The 24,247-nt window shown below is 42.0% G+C and overlaps 1 protein-coding gene and 1 long non-coding RNA gene across 4 annotated transcripts in view; one reads left to right on the top strand and one right to left on the bottom strand.

The window, feature by feature from the left end:
- Nucleotides 1-24,247, bottom strand: part of CFAP91 (cilia and flagella associated protein 91) — a 32,027-nt gene continuing 7,780 nt past the window's right edge. For all 3 annotated transcript variants that reach the window (XM_037389395.1, XM_037389396.1, XM_037389397.1), the window contains exons 6-18: nucleotides 23,186-23,367; nucleotides 22,318-22,495; nucleotides 21,802-21,959; nucleotides 21,363-21,545; nucleotides 21,108-21,250; nucleotides 15,008-15,124; nucleotides 11,895-11,966; nucleotides 10,164-10,310; nucleotides 6,890-7,111; nucleotides 5,448-5,596; nucleotides 4,138-4,229; nucleotides 519-838; nucleotides 1-437 (exon numbers count right to left, since the gene is read on the bottom strand). In XM_037389395.1, coding sequence (XP_037245292.1) covers nucleotides 537-838; nucleotides 4,138-4,229; nucleotides 5,448-5,596; nucleotides 6,890-7,111; nucleotides 10,164-10,310; nucleotides 11,895-11,966; nucleotides 15,008-15,124; nucleotides 21,108-21,250; nucleotides 21,363-21,545; nucleotides 21,802-21,959; nucleotides 22,318-22,495; nucleotides 23,186-23,367 — 1,945 coding nt within the window. In that variant the 3' untranslated portion in view covers nucleotides 1-437; nucleotides 519-536. The remainder of the gene's footprint in view (nucleotides 438-518; nucleotides 839-4,137; nucleotides 4,230-5,447; nucleotides 5,597-6,889; nucleotides 7,112-10,163; nucleotides 10,311-11,894; nucleotides 11,967-15,007; nucleotides 15,125-21,107; nucleotides 21,251-21,362; nucleotides 21,546-21,801; nucleotides 21,960-22,317; nucleotides 22,496-23,185; nucleotides 23,368-24,247) is intronic.
- LOC119148823 lies at nucleotides 15,131-24,244 on the top strand. The gene is made up of 3 exons (XR_005104499.1): nucleotides 15,131-18,096; nucleotides 21,847-21,981; nucleotides 23,745-24,244. It is a non-coding gene; the product is annotated as an uncharacterized LOC119148823 (long non-coding RNA).

The raw sequence follows: 24,247 nt of genomic DNA, 5'->3' as shown, positions 1-24,247 counted from the left end.
TTTTCATTCAGCTTCAATGCTTTATTAATAGCAGGGCTAATGCAGGGAGCCACTCTGCTTTACTCCACTAAGGAAATCAGTGGGACACACTTGAGAAAAGAAATTGTGTATGGTCTCAACTCAAAATTGCTCACTGGAATATTTTTCCATTTAATGTTACTCATCCAAGGAAACAGACCAAACGCCCAGGTGCAGATCTTTATTGGTTCACGCCAGGGAGAAAGTCAAGGAATGCTAACACTGCTTTCTCATTCAAGCTTCTCTTTATAATTAGAAGAGGAGAATTAGCTAATGAGGTCCAAAGCCAGTTGGGGAAAGGGTGAAGGGACTGGGGCTGCCACACTGAATTGTATCCACAGTGGTTCCAGGACAACATTGCTGGCAGGCAGTGGGAGGGACAGCACAAGGGAGACAGAGGATTTTCCATTCTGGGGGCCCTGGAAAGAAGTAAATATAATGTGTTTCCTTCTCTTTCACCGTGCTCCCGGCTGAAATCACAGGGGGGCAGGGAAACTCACCTGGCTCATCTTCTGTCCCTAGAAGGCTGTGGGATCCTTGTCTGATCCATCACAAGGGTTCACTGCTGCCTCTCCTGGGCTTTCTTCACACCGAAGTTCAGCCAGTTCGGGTGCAACTGCGGCAGAGCCAGTGCTGTCAGCTGCGCTGGGTCCAGCGGCTGTCCCGTTCAAAGCAGCGCTCGCTGTCCCAGCAGGAGGATCTCCCTTTATCGTGCTGGCAGATGTCTCCCCACGTAGTGCCAGATCAGCCACTACCCTCTCGGTGCCTCTGTGGATGAGCTGATGAGCAGCACAGATGTGCTTTCTTTGGGACTGCCTCACTGTGCGTAAAAAGAGGTAAGGCTTTTTTACTTGGAAATGTACAGCAAAGTGTTGTCCGTAGGGGAGAAGGGAGGGACAGCTTTTAGCCTTCTTGCAGCGGTGGAAAAGCCTATCTCTGGGAAAAAAAAAAAATCACGCCCTTCTAACTTGGGCTGAAAGCGTTCTACTGCCACCTAATAGCAGCAACCAACTTTGCATTTCACTTTGAAGACTAGCCCCCACAGAGGGAAGCACAACCAAAATGTATTCCTTTCCAGATTAGGGCATAACTGCCCAGGATATGTTATCAGGCTTTAAAATAACTTCTTCAGTGTCTGATAATTGCAGCAGGCCTCTGGAAGACTGGAGCTGAAAACTGCCCTCTCCTGCGTTACGGTTTTGCCTGCACTGAGAAACCCTTCCCGAGTTCAAAGCAAGACGCGGAGACAGTACAGGCACACTAGGTCACCTACCTCACCATCTCCCTTCTGCCACTGTAGGATCGTGCGTTACTGTGGTTTACAGTTTTCATCCAACCTCGTTTGTATATATTTGCAGCCTACCTCTTGGGAAATAATTGCCCAAGCCAGAGCACTCACCCTGCAATTATCTTCATTGCTCTTCGCTATTCTTTGTTCCCTCTTTCTCTCTCTAGACTTCAGATGCTGGTAATCAATCACAGGGACTGAAATACTGCATGCTTGTAAGCAGGTTGTGGGGAACGTTGCGGGAACAAGCTGTGGCTCTCACCGTGTCACTTCCCCGCAAAAGTCCCAGACTTTGTTGTTGGTTTGGTCTGTTTACGTCGTAAGGCTGAGCTGTACTTAACCGCGAGTCTGAACCACTGGTGTCTTGCGTGTTGTCATACAGTTCTGCATGCTGTCACTGACTCAGTCACTCAACGTTACTAACCCATCCTGTTTATGTTTATCCATCTCAGGGGTCCATTTTGGCGACAATGGATGCAACTGCACCCATCTCACTTGCGTTTGAAAAGCTGACCTTCACCAGCCAGCTCTCAGTTCCCAGGAAAGCTTTCTCTACCCAAGGCATTTTGGCTTCAGACGCGAATGCATGAACTACATGAACTATACCGGGAACACTCCCCTGGTATTGCTGCTTGCCCTTCCTTCATGCACAGTGAATTCCATCTGAAAGAAGGTGGGCTCAGATTGGTAAGTCCTTTTAAAACTGATTCAAATTGATTGTCCTTTTAAAAGCAAGATTTTTTGTATCAGTACATTGACTTCTACTTCCAAAGATGGAGGGCTCAGAAGTGAGGTGCAGAGGGGTTTCAGGATAAGCCAGTACTGGATAACCCCTGCTTTTACGCAAAGGAATGTGACAAAAAGAGGAGAAAAAAAAAATAGAAGAAAAGACTAGGTAATGGCAAAGTAGAGATATCTAAAGGGAAGCTAAAGTGCAGGCAAAGACTGAACTTGCAGGCCCTCAAAACCTTGTTGTACAAATGGATTTGCTCCTCTGGCAGGCCAGACAACTATGCTCTCAGATCAGTCCCTGCTAGTTTCAAGGAGAATGTATGCTCAGGCATGTGCCAGGTTGCTAAAACACAGTTTTGTAATGAATAATGTGGCTCACTACAGGGAAAACTTTAAAAGCTGCCACAGAAACACAATACATTGATCTGCTCATAAATTCTAATGCCATTCTTTGACACTATTTCCTTTGGATTTACATGGAATAGTTACTGATTCTGGTTCCCTGAAGGTATTTTACAGCAGGGTGTGTTCATCAGGCCATACGTTTGGTAGAATTCAGCTATCTAAGTGTACGGAGTCCCCTCCAACCCATGGAGCAATAGCAGAACAGAGTATGAGCCAGGTCTCTTCCTGACATTTGATGTCTCCTGTCACAAGACTATTGTGGCAAATCTCATCTGATCACATTTGAAGAAGCTCTTGTACTTTCTCATGTCTTGTTTTAGCTCTTCCACCAGCATCCACTTCAATTTTTGTCTGGGTCTAGCTCTGCTTTCCAGGCAAACCCACTGTAGCTCACTGATTTTGAAGATTTTTTTTTTCCTCTGTTGCTTGGGAGTGCTTCTTTGTTCATTGGCTGCTGTTGCATTTAAGCCCAGTATATATTTTCTTCCTTGACGGTACCTCTGTATGTCCAGAATCCTAAGCCATCTCCCCAGGGCTTCTCTTTCTGTTCTCCTTTCACAGGCAGGCTAACCCGTGTGTGTTAGTGCCTGAGCTGCAGGCTTCATTGACTAAAATTACATCACCTGCTTTGGGAGGCTTGCAGAAGCAGGGCTAAAGGAGGGAGCTGGTAGAAGCTTCAGGAGAATTAACCAACTGCTGAATAGATACTGTTGTTGTGACAAATACATGGACTAGGAAGAAAATATTTGCACAATTCAGAGACCACAAAATCTGTTTGCAGGGTGTGTGTTCTCATTCATAAAGCGGCAGAAAAGGCGATGAAGCAAGTGCCTTTGCTCTCAAGTCAGAGAAGTACACTGCGGCAAGGACCACTTCAGACTCCACTGTGATACAAGCGTGTTTCGTGCCCTGTATCCACTTTCTATGGGTGACTGGTTTAGTCACAGTCTTCTGAGTATGCTGGTCAGTGGAAAGATTCCAGTTAAGAACTGCCATATTCAGGACACTTAGTGTAATACACAGATTTCCAGGGCCTTCCCCTCTGTATTTTGACAGATACTATTCCATTTTGGCTGATCAGAAGCATCCTTTACAACTGCAAGATTATCTACATAAAATATGATGCCACTACAGCCAATTCTAAAACCTTTTATTTGTTTCTAGCTCTTGACCAATTGTGTGAGGTGCAAGGGGAAAAGTATATGCTCTTCCTTCCACCTATGGCATATATTTAAGTAATCTGCCCGTTAAAGACTTCAACAGTTTTTAGAAATTGCCATATAATAGACAATTCACAGCCATGCTGCTTAAAGACTTTTTCCAGCTTGTTTTTGAAGGTGCAATGGGCTGCTTCTTTTCATGTAGTTTTATTGTTGCAGATACACCACATTTATCACGGAATCATAGAAATATCAGGTTGGAAGGGACCTCAAGGATCCCCTGGTCCAACCTTTCTTGGCAAAAGCACAGTCTAAACCTTACATCAGCTCTGAATTCAGGCCACCATTTTAAAAGACTAAAGCTCATGAGAAATTGGTGGAAAAGGGTCAAAGGGCTTAACCATCTACCTGCAGAGTGCAAAAGAAGAATCTCGGAGACCTGAGACAACTCTTGGCCTTGCATCTTTACTTTCAGTGAGCTAAAGTAAGGAAGGTGAACAAGTTCATGAAGAGAGTAGTTACTGGACTCCTTACCTTTTTCTCTGACAGACATTTTCTCAGCTTCTGGAATCAGGAAATCATATACCAGCTCTGCTACAATCTCTTCTGACTGTAGGTGAGTTCGACTACAGGACAGATGCAGGATGGTATTAGTATTTTAATCATCTTTCCAGATCACCTCTGCAAACACAAGACTCCCTTGTAAATATTCTCGCCGTTTTCCAGGGAGAGTATTGTCTTGGCAGTAACTGTCAGCCGGGTCTCTCTCTATCCTACAAACAGGTGACAGTGTGACTATTCCTCTTTGCACTGCCCTGCCAATGTGTTCAGTACCGCGTTGGAAAGCAGTATTTCCAGGGAGAAGACTCCTTATCCTTAAACGTATTTAGGAGCCCAGTTCTCACTGATGACAAACTGAGTTAGACACGCAGATACCACTGCGGATTTGCATCTTTGTGAACTTAGTCTTCGGCCCATTGCTGAGTTTGCTAAATTCTTCCCTTTTGTGACTCTGCATTTGGCTGGTCCCCATGCTCTGTTCCATGCCAGTGTTTGGTGGGTTCCCAATTGGCCCAGGGGCTGCATGCATTATCTACGCTTCATTCTCCCCAAGGATTTCAACATTCTGGTTGTATTCATCTAGTTACAAAATACACAGCTGCTGTACCATAGGAGAGTCACTGTGTCATTGGGATTTTTATGGCTCAATTCCAAAAAAAAAAAGAGCATAGAAACTGAACTGGAGGTTTGGCAGGTCCTAAAAAGTATCCACTGCTGAGGCCCCAGCCAAACACAAGACTGTGGTGTTCTCAACAGCTTACTCTACTCAAAGTGCCTTGTCAGGCAGCCATCAATATGCCTGACCCCCATGGAAATTGGCAGTTTCTTAAAGAACAGCCACCCCAGAATGAAAGGCCGCTGTATAGCTGTATCTTTTAGCATCTCTTTCAAACGGATTTTCTGTAGCAGTATAAATAAATGAAAAGACCAGTATGAATGGGTATTGCTTTAGGCAGTTCCCAGATTCACTTAAAGCTCAGTCACAGCATCACATTGGCATGGAGAGGTCTAAAAAGGGTGATTCACAGATCCCACAAGTGATTTGCAAAGGGAATCTGGCACATGCTGTATAGAAATAAGGCTCAGATAGATTTATATGTGTGTTCCAGGTAGTAACAGTGTGGTTCCCATACAGCAGTCACACTAATGAAGCGATCATGAACAGTATTGTTCTGCTCTTCCCAAGTCTTAGATTATACACGTAATCTAACCACAGGTGTAGAACGTCAGGCAGGTTCTAAACTGCTGTAAACAGCCTCTAAATGTGCCGTTTAATAACGTACCGACTTTCCATTTCATAAGCAATGTCATTGATTTCTACAGCCATTCTCTGAATCTCTTCCCTGGCTTGTTCTTCAGCCGCGTTCTCCAAGCTACTCAGGATAATGTCTTCCAAGTAGGAGTCAATAGTGCTCTGGTGCACTTTCACCACCTGGAACAAAACACCAAGATACTGTTCCTCTGCCTATTGCTGTGCCAGGAGTGTGGTGGAAGCAGATTTCCAAAGAACCAAGAAAACCAGATTTTCACCAGACTTAATTTCAGGCAGGCTAGCCTAAGATTTGGTTTCAGAGGTGCTTTTTGGGAAGAATCACTTGTAAAAATTTATTTTCTAATAACTCTTTCTGAGAGCTAATTGAACAGAAACAAGTGCAGGAAAGAACCAGTGGTGGAAGGAAAACCTAGTGGCAGATCCAGTTCTGCTGCAGCTTAGTTCTGTGAGTGCAACAGCAGTTGTGTCCTCAGTTCTCACTGTCCCCTGAGCAACAACTGCCAAACAATAATCATCAGTATTGACTTCAGTAAATTATTCAGCTTTTATTCAAGCAAATCCTAAAGGAAAAGGTCCCATCAAGCCAGTCAAAGTAACATGAATAAAACCAAGATAAAATTACTGGTTTCCATATGATGGTTGTAGAGCAAAGATTAGAGAAATGGATGTTTTCCTTCTGCTAGTCTGAGGGGCAAAAGCTTATGGCACTTGGACCCTCCTTGCTTCCCACTCAGAGGAGATAAGAAGAGGTAAGAAGATAAGCTAAAAAGAAAAATAAACATGATGCCAGACTCTCGTGGTATTAGCCTCCTCCCACAAAGTTTGAAAATTATTGGTTTAGTCAATTAGGCTCCCACTCATTTCTTTCAACTGGGAGAAATATGCTTCATGCAGTCAGGAGCTAGGGAATAGGAACAGGACTATAGAATAGTTATGGAATATGGTAATTCAGGATTTTTGTTTCTGGATTTCAAGGTTATGTTACCCAGTATCACTACTTGAAAATAATTTCTTGTGCCTCTTGTTATTTGCAGTCCACTTTTGGGGGGCAAAATCTTTCCAAAACCTTGCTCAAAGGATGCTCAAAGCATCCTTCCTGGGAGAGCACCTAATAGTTCCACAGGACAGACCACATGCTGACAAAACATTCTTCCTAAAGATGATCTAGGTACATCTGTTCTCCGTAGAATTTTGTTGTGCAAATTTAGAAACCTACATCCATTCATGATATGCCCAGCAGGACCGTCTGTAGGGCTATTCAGATCATCCTTAATTTAATAGGCATGACTCTTTTAGGAGGGAATCACCCTCTCTTCACTAAGCCTTCCTCCTCGATTTTAAAACTAGCCATCCCCAAAGTCAGAGCTGAAGCACCTCCCTTCCATCCGGACCTTCCCACTAGGAAGCAGTTCCTACAGACCACCCCCAGTTCCCCCAGTCTCCCTCTCTTGCCTGTTTGAAAATCTCATCTTCTTCGCGCCGCCGCCTCTCTTCCACCTGACGACGCCCGCTCTCCTCTGCTTCCCGCATCCGCCTCTGCCTCTCAGCCAGCATGACAAAGGCATGAATCTTCCGTTCTTCTTGCAGCCTCACCAGCTCTTTGGACAGGAAATCAAATATGTTTGCCAGGACCCTTCCTTCTTCCCTGGCCAAGTGCTTTTCCACTGATAACAGCTTTAAAAAAAAATGCAAAGAACTGCGTTACAAACCGCGGGAATGTTGCTCCAAGCCCCAGGACTACCAAAGGCATGTGAACCAGCTCTGCAGCATCCCCTCAGACCAGCCATGGGATAACCCTAGGAGTTTTGCATTCTTGTTTTACATATGCGGGCCTGGATTCTGCATAATGTAATGTTCCTGTATATAGGCTCTGATGGCATAAAGAGGCTAAAAGATGATAAAACTAGCCAGGGCTGGAATGGTCCCAATACCGTCACACTGGGACAAGAAGCCCCGTGCTTGGGTGGCTGGGAGGAGATGAAGCACTACACTCGCTGTACGCCAGGTATTAGGAACCGCTTTTGTGAGTACAGCCACAACAGTGGCTGAGGCCAGCTGCTTGTTAATGGGGCACACTCTGCTGCCCAGACCGAGAACGGGGAGGTATAAAAATGACAACGAAATGACTTCAGCTGCATACCCTCCGTCCTTCTGTGCTGAGCTTGGCTGGACCAGACCAGAAAAATAAGATCAAAAGTTGCAAAGGAAGCTTCTTTCTAGCATTTGGAAAGTAAACCCTCGATCTCCATGAGCAGGAAGCGTAAGTAAAGATTTAGGAAACTGAAACTGCAAGTACAGCCACATTTCTATTCTCTCCTAAGGATGCAAAATGTTTATTACAGTTAAAGCCACCTCAGTGAAACGGTACATCTTTGGTTGGACATTCACAATGCAACCAAAGTGATTCAATTTGCTGAGATAATACCACAACCATGAGTCCCTACAGTTTTAGGCATTGCAATATTACCTAAATCTGTCCAAGTTACTAACTGCTGACAAATTAAAATCAACGGTAATTATATTGAGTTTGTAGAAGGGCAAACAAGAACTCAAAATTCCAGGTAATGGATAAGCAGAAAGCCTGTGACAGAGCTGAGACTGGACCCCAGGTGTTCAGAGTTACTGTGCCATTCACTCCTTGTTCCAAGCACGTCGTGTTTTACGGGTTGGGTATGTGCGATCGCATTTTGGAAAGGGACAAGATCTATGGTAAGTTCATTATATCCAGTAGGGACTGTGAAGCTGCAGTCCTTGGCAGGAGGAACTGGCTAGGACGCTGTGTTTCTGTTGGAATAAACAGGCAATAACAGAGTAGACCTGAACATAAAACTAAAAATGGAACTGAAATACCCCAGATAAGTAGTAATAGATCAGCTGTAGTGTTTTAAAGACAGTGAGATTGTCAGTGTTGCACGCATGTAGAAGTGACAGCGTCTAGCCCATGTGTGTTTGAGACGGAGGGCCAAAATACAGGAACTGCACCACCCCACAGGGAGGGATAACATGGAACTAACGTGCTGCTTCCTCTTTATTGCTCCAGGTGCTGTGTCTAAAACTGGTGTGAAGTGGAGGAAAACAACCCAGGAACACTCTTGTCTTAGACTTCTGTTATATATGAGGTGGGAAGTTTTCAACCCCTCAGCTTTGACCATTTTATCTGGAGTTTCTGACCTCTTTCTGCAGGAAGCATTTCTTGAAAAATGCCTCTTTTTATACTGGAAAGGTCAAAAACCTCAAAAAAACTGTGACCACCAAAACCTATAGAACTGTGACCCATCGGTGACTTTGTAAAATAGCCACACACATAGAAAACTCCTGCACATGCATTCCAGAGAGTTTTAAAGTTCAAGGTGTTTGAAAACCTGAGCCTTGGACTGTGTGCCTTCAGAGACAGTAAAAAGAAACATGAGAGCAGAGGAGGTGGATACCAGCAGAGGGGGATAGTGGCTCTCCCAAAAGGAAAGCCTGAGATCAGAGGTCAGCCAGCATCTTTACCATTTGCTCTCTCTCCTTCTCTATGAAAGTCGTTATGGTATCTGAACTGATCCTTCCTTCACTCTCACCTCGGCTTCCAGAAGGAAAGAGTATTTCAAGTTCCTAATGCCTAATGCTTGTATTTTTCTTTTAATCCCTCAGTAGAAAAATTCTGTATATTCCTGCATTCCATACCTGGACTGCCTGTGTATGAGGGAGCATCTGGAAATTATAAACAGTAAAACACAGTCACCCAGTTCAATTTTTACTGAGATCTGAGAGGAAATTTTGTTGCTGCCCCCCCAGCAGGAAGCAGTGGTCTGGCTTCATCTCCACCAGGCCAGCTGGCCAGCCGATGCTGTTATCATAATCTGCAACCTGCAGAATTGCCTCGCAGCTAGTCACTGAAAAAATAGGAGAGTAGTAAAAACTGCAGGAAAATCTGCAGGACTGTGGGAGATACTGTGTATCTGAGATGCAGTGAAGTCTGGGCAGAATTCTTTATGATCCATTTCGGAAAGCATCTGCCATTCAATTCACTTTGCTCTGGAAGGTTGTGGCCCTGCAAAGAAATAGGAGGGGAATTCACATGCCCAGCTCTCACTAGATCCTTGGCAGAGGGTAAAGCCCAACATTTCTCTGCTCACCATAACAGTGGCAAGTATAACAATGTGACACCATTGCTAAGGTCACAGCAGTCTCGAGCCCAGTAAGTCTGCTTTGGCTTCTTTTGTGGTGTTTTATGCCTGAGAAGGAGCCTGAGAGGGTGCCCTGCTAGAAAAGGAACAGGGAAACAACAGTGGTAACATACATTCAGTAAAACATCTGACAGATGAGAGTGACAACCATTTATTGTGATGCCAGGTCACAGCGTCAGTCAAATGGATTGAAATGTGGTAAAACTGAGGTTCATGTGACAGTGCAGTTTGCTCAAAGCCCTGTAAATATAAATAAGCACTCTGTCTGCAAACAAAGCAAGTGCAGCCTGGGTAGCAGCTGTGGTCAGGGCGCCTCAGTCTGTTTCTGAGATTCCCCAGAGGCCCCAGAGCAGTGACAGAGCAATTTTAGCCCCTCAGGCATTCAATGCTTGCCCTGCAATAGGAAAGCATTTTTATTACTTGAGGTGCCCTCTGTGCTGTAGATAATAGAAAACATAAAGAAATTCAATTTGAGAGTGTTGGTGGTACCGCAAGCACAGAATTCCCAGTCTGGACAGTGTTGTGAACCAGCCTTCCCACCTACACAGACAAACCTTGTCCATTTGCAAGTCACGCTGCTGCTGTAGAGCCCGTGTCATTTGCTCCTCTGCCTTCAAAAGCAGCTGTCCATCCTCCTGGAGTGCGTGAGTGGTGCGCAGCTCTCGGATCAGTTCCAGCCGCTTCTCCTTCCCTTCAAACATCTTTAAAATCAAGTTAAACAACCAAGCTTATTAAATGGAGAATATAGATCAACATCTTTTGCCAGCACAGTACACCCTTCTTCTCCAAGGTGCAAGGTCAGCTGTTTCCAAATCCTAGTCCTCTGTAATGAATTTGCGGCTGCATTTAGGCATACGCTATGGTGTCAGGTAAAGCTTGTCTAAAACCCTCCTGCATACAAGACGAGAGCTGAGACCTTCTGTTGTGGAGTATAGATGATCCCATGCTACTTTATTTTTTTAATAATTTTTTAATTATTATTCTGTTATTATTATTATTCTGTTTGGCTTTACCCAGAACTCAAACCACCAGAACACGGAACAGCAACACCAACTTCAAGTGAAAAGGGCAACAGCCTTCTGGATATCCTGTTATATCAGCCTCAATGGCAGAGCTTCCTAGAGTAAGCATTGCCCATTTTCCTCAATCCAGAGTTCAAAGTCTCCTGTTTCAACATCTGTTGTTCTCTGTCCTTCATTTTGAGGGAGTCCAGCAACAGCTCAAAGCAATAAATTGGTAGAGAGGTTGTTGAAATTGCTGCTGTCCCTGTTACGGGGTTACGTGGCCCAGCCCTTCCCTGCCACCCTCTTATTTTCATTCCCCCTCTCTTCCAACAAGACTTCCAACAGAAACAAAGGATCACTCAACCCTGCTCATGTCACTCTCCAGCTGAGTCATATATTTCTGATCTAGTAGTGGCTGGAAGGAGATTCCTAAAATGATGGAACATTTCATGATTTGAAAGTCAACAGTCTTCCAATGGCACCAAATACCCTTCTCATAGATCACCACAGAACAGGAGAAGACTTGGGAAGTCTAGATTCCACCTCAAGCCACTTCCACGGTACTGCAGTGTTTGCTAACGCTCAGGTCAGAGTCCCCCACGGGAACACTTTGCAAACATTAAATAATTAGTGTAAGAGAGAATACCAATTATATTCTCAGCAGGCATGAAAACAAACCTTCTGGACTGGTCTGATCAAAAGTGACAGACTTGCTTAATATAAAGCCCATGAGGCATGGCTACTCAATTAATTTTTACCTAGACCCACTACTGTTCCACTGAAAGCGGAATGACAGGTCCTGCACTTGCTGGAAATCATGGTGGTATGCTTCAGTCGAACCTCATCTAAGGTTCAGCTCACCATCACTGGAAACTGGAAAGATGGTATGAAATACAAGCTGCCCTGCTGGGATGTGGGAGGTTTCTTGTGCCTGGGATCTTGGCATAATCAAGGCAAAATGTACTCTTGGTCCAGATCTAGCCTAGAATTTGCCATTTGAGTAATTCTGCTATTAAGCATCTAATTAAATAACTGAGTGTAGGGGATGGCAGGAACAGGGAGAGACTCATAGACGTATAGGAACCTAGAAGTTCCTGTAAGAAATTTGGGCTGGAGAGCAAAGACTTCAGCCTTGAAGGACTCCAGATAACATACAGGAGGATATGCTGCAGAAACCTCATTACCCTTGATCACCGCTGTGGAAGAAAGCTTGCAAACACACTTTCAATCGTTCCCACCATCATCCCGAAGAAAGACATAAAAAAAGAAGACACAGAATACCGTGTTCTGAATAGCTCTGCCTCGGAGAAACTTCTGCAGACAGATCACTGCCAGTTCTGTTTCCTCTTCCTTCTGCCGAAACACAACAAATATCCACACAATAAGTAATTATTTCTTTGGAGACTGAGATTTCTATAGTTTAACTATCTAACTACCCAAAAGTCTAACTCGTATCCAACGCATTTCTCAGTTGTTTCTGAACACCATTCTTCTAATTTCTAGGGAAAGTGAGTCAGAATACTACGTACTTCCATGTTTTACAAGAGATGGGGGAGAAAGACTGTATAATTAGATTCTATTTGAGATTTTAGAGGGTCTTTAGAGACGAGTACCTAACGATAAGGAGATGCTGATGGAGAAAGTTACTGTATGCGTTAGAAGTACTATTTGTAGCTTGACTGGATCTGAGTTTGCAAAATGAGCATCAGCTACATTAATTTAACAGGTCAAGACACTAAGGGGATAGAATTATTACCTAAGAAGGTGCAAGAAAGCTATTAACTATAAACAAAGGGATTAAATTAAAAGGGAACATATACAATTTTTCTTTTGATATTTATTCCAGTGGCGACCTTTATCTGAGTAACTCAGTAAATTTAAGTCTCAGCAAGTATAGTTTGGAAGTAAAATTAATTACATTATATTGTGATTTGTCTCTTTGAGAACTTTACTGGCCTGGTATTCTGTGACTGATGGCAACCTGGAAGAATGATGGAGCGCAGTGGGAAAGGGAACATGACCATAGGAGGGGAAATAAAAAAAAAAAAGAAGCCTTATTTTAAATAGAGGAAGCACAGCTGGCAGCATTTTTTCACTTGCTGAGGGGTCTTTTAGTCTGAAGTTGACAACAGCAGAAGGAAAGTCCATTGGGTGCCTGGGAAAGATCAATTTAAAAATTGCAAGGAAGTTTTTTTTTAATAAAAAGCCTATGAGGTCTGCATTGAAATGTGGTATTTTAGAAGTGCCGGAAAAACAGGGACGAGTGTGGGATGAGAGAAGCGGTGTGGGCTTGAATCTTAGTATCTGTTTTTTCTTAGGTGTTGAAGATTAAGTTTTCCAAACACAAAATGAAGCATTCCTGCGTTTCCACACCACCACCCAGGAGGATCAAAGCAGAACTAGCCAAAGGACTAACTTATGATTTGGTATGCTCTTTTTCTCTGGAAAGAAGGGATGAATTTCCAGTCCAGTTAGAAAGCTAAACTGTACCACACCACCTGACTACAGGGTGAAAGCCCTTCAGGACAGAGTTTTGGAAATGGAGATGGCACATATACCGGACGGGTAAGCCAGACTGCTTGGTTTGATTTAAAATAAGATTTGGTTTAAATTTTTGAGAGATGCATTTTCCTGTACTTCTGTTGTTCAGTGCTGCAAATGGTGCCTTAGCAAGGGTAATCATCAACTTCTCCATCTGCCTGCTACAGGACAGCAGGAAAGAATGAGGGGAGACAGAAAGCCGATCATGCCCTGCAGGAAAAACAAAGGAATTAAGGGTATAGAAGGATCTAGGAGTAGGCTGAAAACTCGAGGGGGCTGGCAAATTTGATGAACCAGTGAAGGAATTCAGAGGCACTCTGTGAGCTTGTTGTGGCTAGTAAGTGTGTAAGAAATGATGGGGGGAGAGGAGTTGAGGAGGCCTGCAGCAGTGCCTCCATTCTCTCCACTTTCTTTTATATCCCCTGTGATCCATGTCACCTGCCTGTCACTCTGGCACACTTCCCTTTCGAGATCCTCAGCTCCAGTGGGAAGAGGCTGGTGCATTTGGTTGATACTTGTGTGTGTATGGCAGGAGGAGAAGCATTAACAACAGAGAAGGACCTTGCTTTCAGTGCTCCTCACAGCCAGCTGGTAGGAGAAACCTCACCTGGATTCTGCAAGGCAGGGTGTGCTAGGGCTGCTCTTCAGTGGCTCAAGTGGCCTGATTTTACAGATGGAGATTCACACTTTCATGCATTCGCACATAAAGATACTTGAGAATAAACCAAATGTTGACAGAATTCATTTAGGTGGAATTCTCTTGTATTGGAACTCTTTAAAAAACCCTATAATCTGTAAACACGCTCAAGAATGACTACAACTGGAGGATAAATCTTTCTGATTTCTTTTCATGTTATCTGGAAGTACTTAAAAATCTGCTAAACTGGCAAATCTAAATAGTGTAAATCTATCACTGCAATACAATATCTAATACCTAGGAGTTAGTAAAGCTGTGGAAAGCTCTTCCCAAGGAGATATTCTTGTTTCAGTCATCTTAAAATAGACTGTGTAAAACATAAGGCATCATACTGCACAAAGGAAGACAGCATGGGTGATCTGGTAAGACTTTCTCTCTCTCACTTTCATGGTTGTGTGACTTGTAAATTCACAAGTTTAAATGGTAATTGTGTTTGATTCTTACTACATCATGAAAATGGTGTTAATAAGCAGACAAAGCAATCCATTGGGACAATCACCTCTTAAGTACGTTACTTTAAGAAAGGAAAAGAAGTCGCAGTTCTCCTGAAAAGCTGTTTTTTTTTCCCACAGCATATCACACCCCTCATGACACATCATTACTGCTATTTCAATCTCTGTAGAAGAATAATTTTCTGTGAACTGGTGCACACTCATCGATGACTGCATCCTGCACAATGACAAGAGCTTCACTCCAGCAAATTAATGAAGTGCATGCTCAGTGCTAAGCACCCAAAGTCTCACTACTTCAATGAAACTAAACTTAATTGCTCCACTGGATTACGGTAGTGTTGTCAGATCAGAAGGCTGGAAGACACTGAATAATGATAATAATAATATGAGTCTGCCTTTTTGTTCCTCAAGAACAAAGGAATAACACGTCTGTCTACTAATTTATGTCTTTATAAAACAAAGTTTAGTTAAGGATTTGGCCATCAGATAGTGCAAAAGATTTTACGATTCTTGGGCTGTTAGTATCTTTATAGAATAAAGAGACACTAAGAGAGTCTTAACAAATAGTGATGGCTATTTCTAACATGAATACAAACAAAAAAAGATAAAGCTCCCTTCTTTCCTTCTCTAGGCATTCCTTTAACAACCGAAAGGAAACAATCAGGGATCAACAGAAAAAAAGGTGTTAAAACCAGGCCTCTTACAATTGAAGGTTTTTCCAGGACTGGAGTGGGTGGCCGAGGAACTGGCTTTTCTACTTTTTCAAGGAAACAGAGGGACTTCTTTGGCTCCTTGACTTTATTCTTCTTTTCCAGCAGTGCCTGGAAGAGACATACAATCTAATCAGAACTGGGCTAGACAGAACAACACAGTAAGGCCAGTCCTCTAGATGCTGGCTGTTCCTGATCACACTGACTACAGGGAGCTGAAAGTATTTTGCACTTTGTAGGCTTGTGGCTTCTATTTCTTCCTGCACGTCAACTGAAAAACTGCATATAGTCAGTAGATGAGGCTGTTGGTTGGTCAGAAGATACTGGTGGGAAAGAACTTCAAAATCATATGTAAGAAGGAAGCAAGAGTTATTTTGCTATATTTACAAGTAAGTCATCAGAAATTGCTTAGAGTGAGTCACCTAAAAATCTAAAATTGGTATGAATTTAATCTCTAATATAATATATTCTTTAGTAAAAGCATATTTCAGATTTTGTTTTCATTTTAAAACAGAAATTTCATTGAACCAATTAAACACTGACCCATATGCAAGCAGAGGCAGTTGTGTCTCTTACTTTCCATACTCAATGACAAAAAGATTAATGATTTTCCTGTAAGATAGAGGTAAGAATCTTTCAAAACATGAGAAATGGGTAGAAATATCACAATCTAATTATGGTTTGTATGTCACTACAGAATGGTTGTAACTCTTTGCCTTTAACTATAGGTATAACGCTTGTTACTGAGAGTTAGAACTGTTACGCAGTCAGATTTTATGAAGAGGGTCACTTGAAGAGTGTCTTGCCACTGTTCTGTGGCCCCTCCTTGGTGAACTGTCTTTGTATGATGTGCTATTACTGCCCAGGGTTGAACCAAATGACCCAGGAACACTTTCTTGTAACTTATGTTTTGAAACTCTTCCCTGCTCGTCTGCAACTGCCCAGTGGCACCCACAGCAATTGTACGGGTGGCGTAAGTGTGAAAGGGAAACTGCCTGAGACCTTCCTTCTACCAAGAAAATCCACAAGCTCGTTAAGAGTGGGTTTCATCTTGCTTGCAGCTGTTTGGTAGCAGGTGCCAAACCTTGTCAGCCAAAGCAGGCTAGGAGTGGCGATGCCACCACAGCCTCAACTCTTTCAAGTAATTTTCAAACTGTTCAAGTCCTGCCAACCTCCCATCGCAAGCTTCTATTGTCATTTCCAACTGCACAGAAAAGCTTGCCTGCTGTAGGACATCACACTTCAGCTTGCAAAGGGAAGGGAAGAGAGTACGTGCATTTAAAGCTCCTTCAAAATTATAATTCCACTACTGTACAGGTTGGATCTGTAGCCTTTATTACTGAAGGAACAGATCCATTTCAGCAAGGAAAAAATGTGCCTTTTTCTTTTCTCGCTGTCTCTATTTCAAATGTTCAAATACCGTATTTCACTAGGGAGCAAAACTGAAGAAAAACTTGAGAAAAAAAATCCCATGCTGAATTTCTCTCTCCAGTAACAGGACATTGATGGCACTTGCACAGAATCTAATTGTGAAAGTGATGAAGTTTTGAAACTCCAGTGGTCATTGTACAAAATTCTTCTTGCATATTGGATCTGACCATTCAGGCCAGGATAAGTAATTGCTCCAGAAAAGGAGAGAGGTTCCTAGGTGGACAGGATAAAATGCTTTATTATTGAAACCTTCTGCAATGGACCATGTTAATAACGCAAGAATCAAAGCCTATAAACTGCTTATAAGCCATGTGAAATGGTTATAGCTCAAAATTGATGAGAGATTTTCTGAACTGTTTCTTGTATTTGATGACCTTAGAGCTCGCTGGCATGAAGATTATAATAGTGTTTGCTATGATTTAGAAGCTGTTTTGCATGACAGGGTGGGGAATTGAAAGAAAAAAGCTGCTCTAATTGTGATTCTTTTGAAAACAATGGCTCCTATGTTTATCAGTACAATGTTGCATTCATAAGAATTTAATAAAACCTTAGCCTCCAAAAATATTTCTTGCTAACCAGAACAAAATACAACCAGAATAACAACTTTAAAGCCAGAAAAATCTATGAGCACTTCTGACACAAGGGAATTCTTATTAATGTAGATTTGAGAAATACTGCAGGTCCCAGAAGTGGTTTTAAGTTTTCCTGCCATCTTTGCTAAATCAAAAATGCTTACCGTTTGCTTTCTCTAATCTGAGGATTTAAGTTATTTTAAGATTTTAATTTATTTCAAGATTTTCATGTAAGAAAAGAAAAAGAAAATATGTTTTTTGCATTAACTGGTTCTGCCTAACTTACAAGAAGTTACCACTTTTCGTAACAGGGGGAGCAGGGCCCAAGAATCACTGTAAAATACTTTCTTTAAAAAGAAAAAAGTATTAAATTTCTGAACAACATACTTCAAATGTTACTGCCTAGATATCACACTCTAATTTTTCTGAGATCAGACTACATTACCTTTTTCAGATAGTAGGTTCAGAGTCATGATATACTCTGGTTGGACTGGACAGTGAAGGACCACCCAGTTCAACCCCTTTTCATTTTCCAGGCAAATGCAGCAAGCAGCAAACGGCACCCGTGCTCTTGGCCCTGCACCTTAGCTTCTCTGCTAGCATCTGATAGAAGCAGAACTCTTGACAGGATAGTGGCTTGAGAAACAACTGTCTCTTCAAAGAAATCATTCTTCGGATTCCTTCCTTATCTTCTTTGTGATCCTCTCCCTTTCACAAGACACTAGGTATAATTTATTTTCATGTACAGCACAGAGTTTACAGTCATGTTTCTCTTTTTTCCTTTTTGCCCACAAATGAAGAAGGTGAGATCATCAAGGACAAACTGACTGGATGGCTGCTGCATCTTGCGTGATCAAGACTGACATAATAGCTCTTAGAGCTTGTCTGAGCATGAGCCAGCTAACACTGTGTTGGAGATCTGTTCTTGATGAAATAACTGCTTGAACAGGTTTTCCTACGCTTTGAAGTTGGCAGAGATTTTCTCCAGAGATTTTCTCAGCCCCCCCGCTACTTCTCCACCTCCTTCCAGCAACCAGATAAAGGAAAACAGATGGGATGAGAGTCGTGCTTAATGCTGAGGTGAGAGATTCTTTGTTCTAACATCATCTTAATCCAGCACTGCCTGATGCTTCACCCCTCTTGAGTCACCTGAGCATAGAGGGTCAGCCTAAAATCATACATTGTTCTGCACTGGGATTTCTTGTAGCAGCTCCTCTGTTCCTTGGTGTATTCAGTCACCTAGTTGCATTTCTTTCCTATAGTGATTAACTGTAACGGTGTGCTACCTCCTTAGTGTCTTGGATTTTCGCACAAGGCTGTCTATGTAATGGCTCACCTTACACTCCTTAAAGCACTGTCATCTGCACTGGCTAGGAACTAGCTTTCCTTGCCCCTTTTACAGATTTAGCTTAAGATGTAGATTGTTGTTTTTCCTGTAAATTTTGGGTCACTCCTGTTTCTGCCACGTTCTCTTGCTTTAGAGAATTATTCAAAGAATACTGAGCGTACCTAATACTCCTGCAAAGGGTTTCAGGATGGTCCTCAAAAAGTCTGCTTCTAATATCACTTGGTTTTGGCTTAGTTTGTCTGGAAGAAGCTGTTCTTAATCTCAAGAGGGCACAGATCCTTTTTGTAGTACCTTGGATAATTGCTTATCCCTTCTTACAAGCTTTAAGCTTGGGAAAACCCTCAATATGGCAAACCAAGAGGAACATAAGGAGTAGGACGACTCCATCTTGCCACTTGTTTGGCCAGAGAACCAAGCCTTGGAAACTTCTGAGGCCAAAATCTAGCATTCCTCCTCTATTTGCCACCTTCTTCCACAGATTATCCAGGGAAAATGAAAGATACTCATTTTAGAGCTAGATCACTGTGTACTCTAGAGCTCTACTTAATTTCTAGGATTATGGGAGAAAATGTATAGATCAAGTGTGCTTGGACAGCACTAAAAAAAGGCTTTTGAAAAGAAAACTGCTCGGCTATAGAAATAATGCAAAGCAACACAGGGTGCTCTTCTAAGATGATCCCTAATCGTCTGCTTTAAACCTCTTTGATACTGCGTGTGATGGAGGTTGTTGGCACGATTGGGACAGCTGACCAAGCGGTCAGACAGCTGTCCTCTCAAGTGCTAAATTCTGTTAACTCAAGTACTCGGCATCCTTTACTGCCCTGTACTTGACAGCTCCAGTAGCTTATGAGGTGGACCTGTCAGAGAGGCCCTGCTAAGCCAGGAGGTGCTATAGGCACCAAACGCCTCTGATGGGAGAAGTGACCAGTAACAGCACCACAGAGCCCAAACTCTAATTAGGTCAGTAATTTCTTGCTGCTCTGAACAGAAAGCTTGTTTAAATCTAATGGTGGCTGAGGCAGTCCGGATGCTTCACAGTGTCAGTACTTTCTGCTTGTCTGCAGTCTGGTGTCTGCTTCTGTGTATCTAAACGCAGCAGTTAAATTTTGCGTAGTGCATTTATCATCTTTGCCTGCAAAGGAAATGCTTCATGATTTAATTTACAAGAATACACATTTTGCCTTTTTGTGGTGGGGAAATGAGTACTAGTTATGTTAGCCCCTCAACTGGTATAAATCAATGCAGACCAAGTGATCTACATTGATTTAAGAAAGAAAATACACAGAATTGTCTGCATTCCATCTCCCTTTGGCCAACAATTTTTCTTTGAAGAGACATTACTGTGTGAGTAGCCAGCATCAGGGCATACTTCTTCTCTGTGACTACAGTTTAGATGCTCCACTGTAGTCTTTCAAACCATGAGAAGTTATCTTGAACAAACAGAATACAATTGCTGTAGTTGAAATTCAGCTCTGAAAGCTCAGGCTAACGTTGTGCTACCTGTGAGAACCGTATTATGATCCAGATTATACATAGGCACTACTTGAATTTTATGCAAAAAGTACCCAGACTCAAACCCTTTTAATACTGCTGCGTCTTCTCTAAAACCGTAGTGAATTCACGTCCTTAGTTCTTGAACAATCCCTGTAGCACTCAAGATTTTCTTTGAAGATTTTCCTTCTGAATAATAATCAGATGCGATGTTTCATCTTTTACAAGATCCAGTGGAGTTTAAGTTTGAGGTAGTATGACTGATTTTTCAGAACAAGATTTCTATTTAAAATTCATTAGTAGAAAGTTAGTCTGTATTGGGAGTATTCTTAAATTATACTAAAACAAGAAAGCTATATATATAATTTCCAATTATGAAATATTTCTTCACTAAATAAAGCATACGTGAAAGTTGCCAAGCTTTACAAATGAAATTCAATATATTTCAGAGATAACAGCAGCCAGCCAACATACGCATTATTTTAAAAAAACGTAACCCTCAAAAGCGTACTTAAAAGTACATGCAATTCACAAATATTGTGATTGTAGATGCAAATGAGGCACTCCTTTCCTCAGTGGTTAATTGCATATATGGACACCTCATCTGCATGAACAGTTGTGATAAATTAAGATATGCAAAACACTATTAGCATGTTTGCAAATCAGATGCTGTTGTTTAGGAACAACAGTGTTGTGCATCCACCATTCTGATCTGATTTTATGAGTGGGGTCATTTTAATCATGCTTTGCTGCAGGTGTTTTTACAATATGTACTTAAAATGTACATTTTTAAAGATGTACAGAATTTTTAGAATATGAATCCAGATTTGGTTTGATTATTAGTTGTTCAACAATGTAACCAGTAGGCTCGCCACTTGTGCATTATAAAAGCAAGGGAGGAATGAGAACAAGCAAACGGCAGAGAAGAATTTCTAACTTACATAGTATGTTCCAATCCAAATACCTGATCTGTAGGAAGACAGAAGCAGCTATGCTTGTTTTTTATAGGGTTACAGCAGAAGCACAGCTATTAGGGACAGACAGTACTGACAGACTTTGTTCCAGAGCTATACTGGTCATGCCTGTAACAGTCTGAATGTTTGATCCATTCTCTCCTTGAAGTCACCTTACAGAAAACAGGAATTTAGCACAGGGAACTGGGAGAAAGCTTACATGTATGTCTTCCCAATTGCATTTCTGAGCAGTTCAAATCTTAGAGAGGAACTGACATGCTGCTGGTGCAGCTCCATACCTGGTGAACTTGTGCCAGCTCCACCTCTAGCCTTGCTGATCTTTTAATAAACCCTGTCTTAGCAGTAGTGTACTTGGGTTTTGGAGCTTTAACCTTGACCTGGGTGACAGAATCTGGGAGAGATGCTTCCAGTTCACACAGTCCTAAGAAATACAAACAGCAATTAAGTAATGGAGTGGTGGGGAGAGAAATTTGAGTTTTGTTACTATTTTAAGTAAATAACACATACAAACTAAGTCTTCCAAAATGCCCTACCTGCAAAGGTGTCAAGATTGAAGTTTTTTACCACACAGCACTCAGAATGGTTATCTGGGAAATAACCAATTCTAGACAAAGGAGTGTATGTTTGTGATGCAAAGTCAGTATACTCTTTGATGATATCTCGTCTCTCCAGCTTCCCCATCACATTCTTCCTCTTAGCTATCAGCTTCCTGAGCACTGAAAAGGAAATACAAATGTGAGCTTCTTCATAAAAATAGTTTTAAAAAAGCTGTATCTTTGGAAATTCACAAGAGCTTTTGCTAGTTAATATAAAAACATGACCTGTTTGACCAGAACAAATGCTGGCCATGCGTATCTATATTGTGGATGCAACCTATTTCTTTTTGAATAAAGACTATAACCTTGTGAAAATAGAAATGGCTTGTCCAAAAACTAAGTCTCATCTTACTCTCTCCCTGTCTTTCAAACTTACTCAGTGCATAGTCATGCTCAATCTTTTTTATTTTCTCTTCTTTAGCCTTCTGATGATTTTGCCAGTGGTCATCCAAGCGCTTGGCATCCAGCTCAGTCTGATTCTCCTCTCGCCTCTGCAGCAGCTTCTTTAAGATCACCAGCCGAACCTCCTGCAACCTGCAAGAATAGAAAAGGCCAGGTATGACCTACCCTACTCTGCAGTGTTCTGTGCAACACTGTCATCATCAAATCCTACATAGTAAGTGACTACTTTACACATAGTTCATATTGCAATATCTTGGATTTAATCTTTCATTTTAAAAAGTGAGTTTAGCACTGGCAGAAAGTATTGTGGTAGCAGTCTCCTATATTAAATTAAACAAAACTAACCCTTCCTAAACCCAGGAGATTTTCACAGAAATAAAAGGCTTGTACCTTTCAGCCAATCTGCTAAACCTTCTCGTTCCTTCTCTATTCAATTAAAAGAATTGAAGAATTCAATTAAAAGAAATGAAGAGTATAATTGGACTCCTACTTTTCTATTTCCTGTTCTCTAAAGGCCCACTCCTTCCTCTCCATATCATCCATCATTTTCCTCCTCTTCACGATTTGTGAGGCATTGTCCATGGCTGGAAGAGTTGCTTCCCATGCACGTTTTTCCCGGGCACGTTCAATCATCTCCACCTCGGCTAGTCCTGCTGGTAGCCCCCGACCTTACAGGGACAAGAAGCAGTCGCTCTTTAGGAGAATGGTGAATCCAGCAAACAACCACCACCAAAAAGTATTAGAGGGATGTATGGGCACAAGCCCATATGTTAAACACAAGCAGAACCATCAACAGGCTGAAATACATATTTCTAAGGCCAGTAAAATTCTATAGTATGGGGAATGGTAGGACCCTCAGTTGCTATAGCTTAGTTGACATTAACACTAGCACTTCATTCCTCTACTGCAGGCTGCAAAGGAGGAAAAGCTTTTCCAAAGAGCACTTTCTTTGGTATATCCACTGTCCATCATTATTGCAGATGGGACACTGGGAGATGAGGATCACAGTTACATTCTGGGGCAGCAGTGTTCATACTGGTTTTTTACTGATGTCTAACTCAGAACAGCTGAAGAACAGTGGGTAAATGGAAAAACTGCTCCTAGTTCGTATTTGTAAAACATATGACCTTTTTATATTGAATCATCTCAAAACTCTTGATGAAATGCCCCAGAACAGCGCTATTAAGTAGGAAAATATCATACCTATTTTATAAACAGATAAAATAATGTGTCCCAAAGAAAGACAACGAAGAGCTGCCAAAACTGGCAACAGACTTGAAACCTGACATTGTAAAAAAAGAACCTCCTGCTACAGAGATGACAGGATTATTATCATTTATCTTGATTTCACAACTCACCCCAAGTAAGTGTAGCAAGTGTCAGAAGTTCAGGGACTGAGCCGCTGGGAATTACATATTCAGGGGAATAGGGATCCGTCTGGGCTTCACCATCCCTGTAGTCTGTCTGTGTGCCCAAAGTTCGTAACTTGGGACCAAAGACCTTGCTGTCTGCTGTAGCTGGATAGACATAGGGCTCTGTACTAAAAAGAGATGCAAGATGAAAGAACATTTGTCACATTCATTAAAAAAAAAAAAACAAACCAGAAACACAACACTAAGTCAAAGGTAGGATATCCAAATGTGGTTTGTTTTATCTTAACATTGCGCCCATTGATGTTCACTCCATTATCTTTAGTAAAAGCAGACTGAGGCTACACTGAGTCCTCTGAAAACTCCTTCCTTAGGTAAACAATCCAGAAGTCCGGTTTCAGCTCTCACAAATTACTATGTGCAAATCTTTCCTATGTATCCATTCTAAAGCATTGCTTTTAATGGGCACAAAAAGTAATGGTTGAGTGTAAAACGGAGTAGGACTGCTTCAATTTACCTTACACGTTTGTCTTTCCAACAATTCCAGAACAAAAATGGAATTCTAATGTAAGCATGTGCAACTTCCATTGACTCTACTAGGAACTGAATTTTCTTACGTCCCCTCAAAATCTGATCCTCATTGAAACCCACACTGGAGTACCTCATGGATGCTCTACACCACTGAACAGTATTGCAAGTATCACGGAGACTGTAATAAAATATCAGAAGATTTTCCAACAATAATGCTGCCTTGGATTGGTATCTCTTCTAGGATTCAGAGACACCTGACTTTGGTTTTGGGCTTCATAATCATAATACAATTGAGGCACATGTCCTTAACCCACAAAGCACCATTCACATACTGCAAGCAAATTCTGAAGCAGTTGGTCACCTGTTTCCTCAGGAACTCTCAATGGTGAACGAACCCTTACCTCTTAACAAGGTTTTCCTGTTGGTTCATTATGAAAAATATTGGTCACCGGCTCAATATTTTCCCACCCTTTTTCTGGTGAGATGTGACCCATTGCAACAGTAATGTTCCAGAACCCA

This window comes from Falco rusticolus, chromosome 5 (assembly GCF_015220075.1).
Source record: "Falco rusticolus isolate bFalRus1 chromosome 5, bFalRus1.pri, whole genome shotgun sequence".
Taxonomy (NCBI): Eukaryota; Metazoa; Chordata; class Aves; order Falconiformes; family Falconidae; genus Falco; species Falco rusticolus.
Note: the sequence above shows the minus strand (reverse complement) of the source record. Positions and strands in the feature narration are given on the sequence as shown.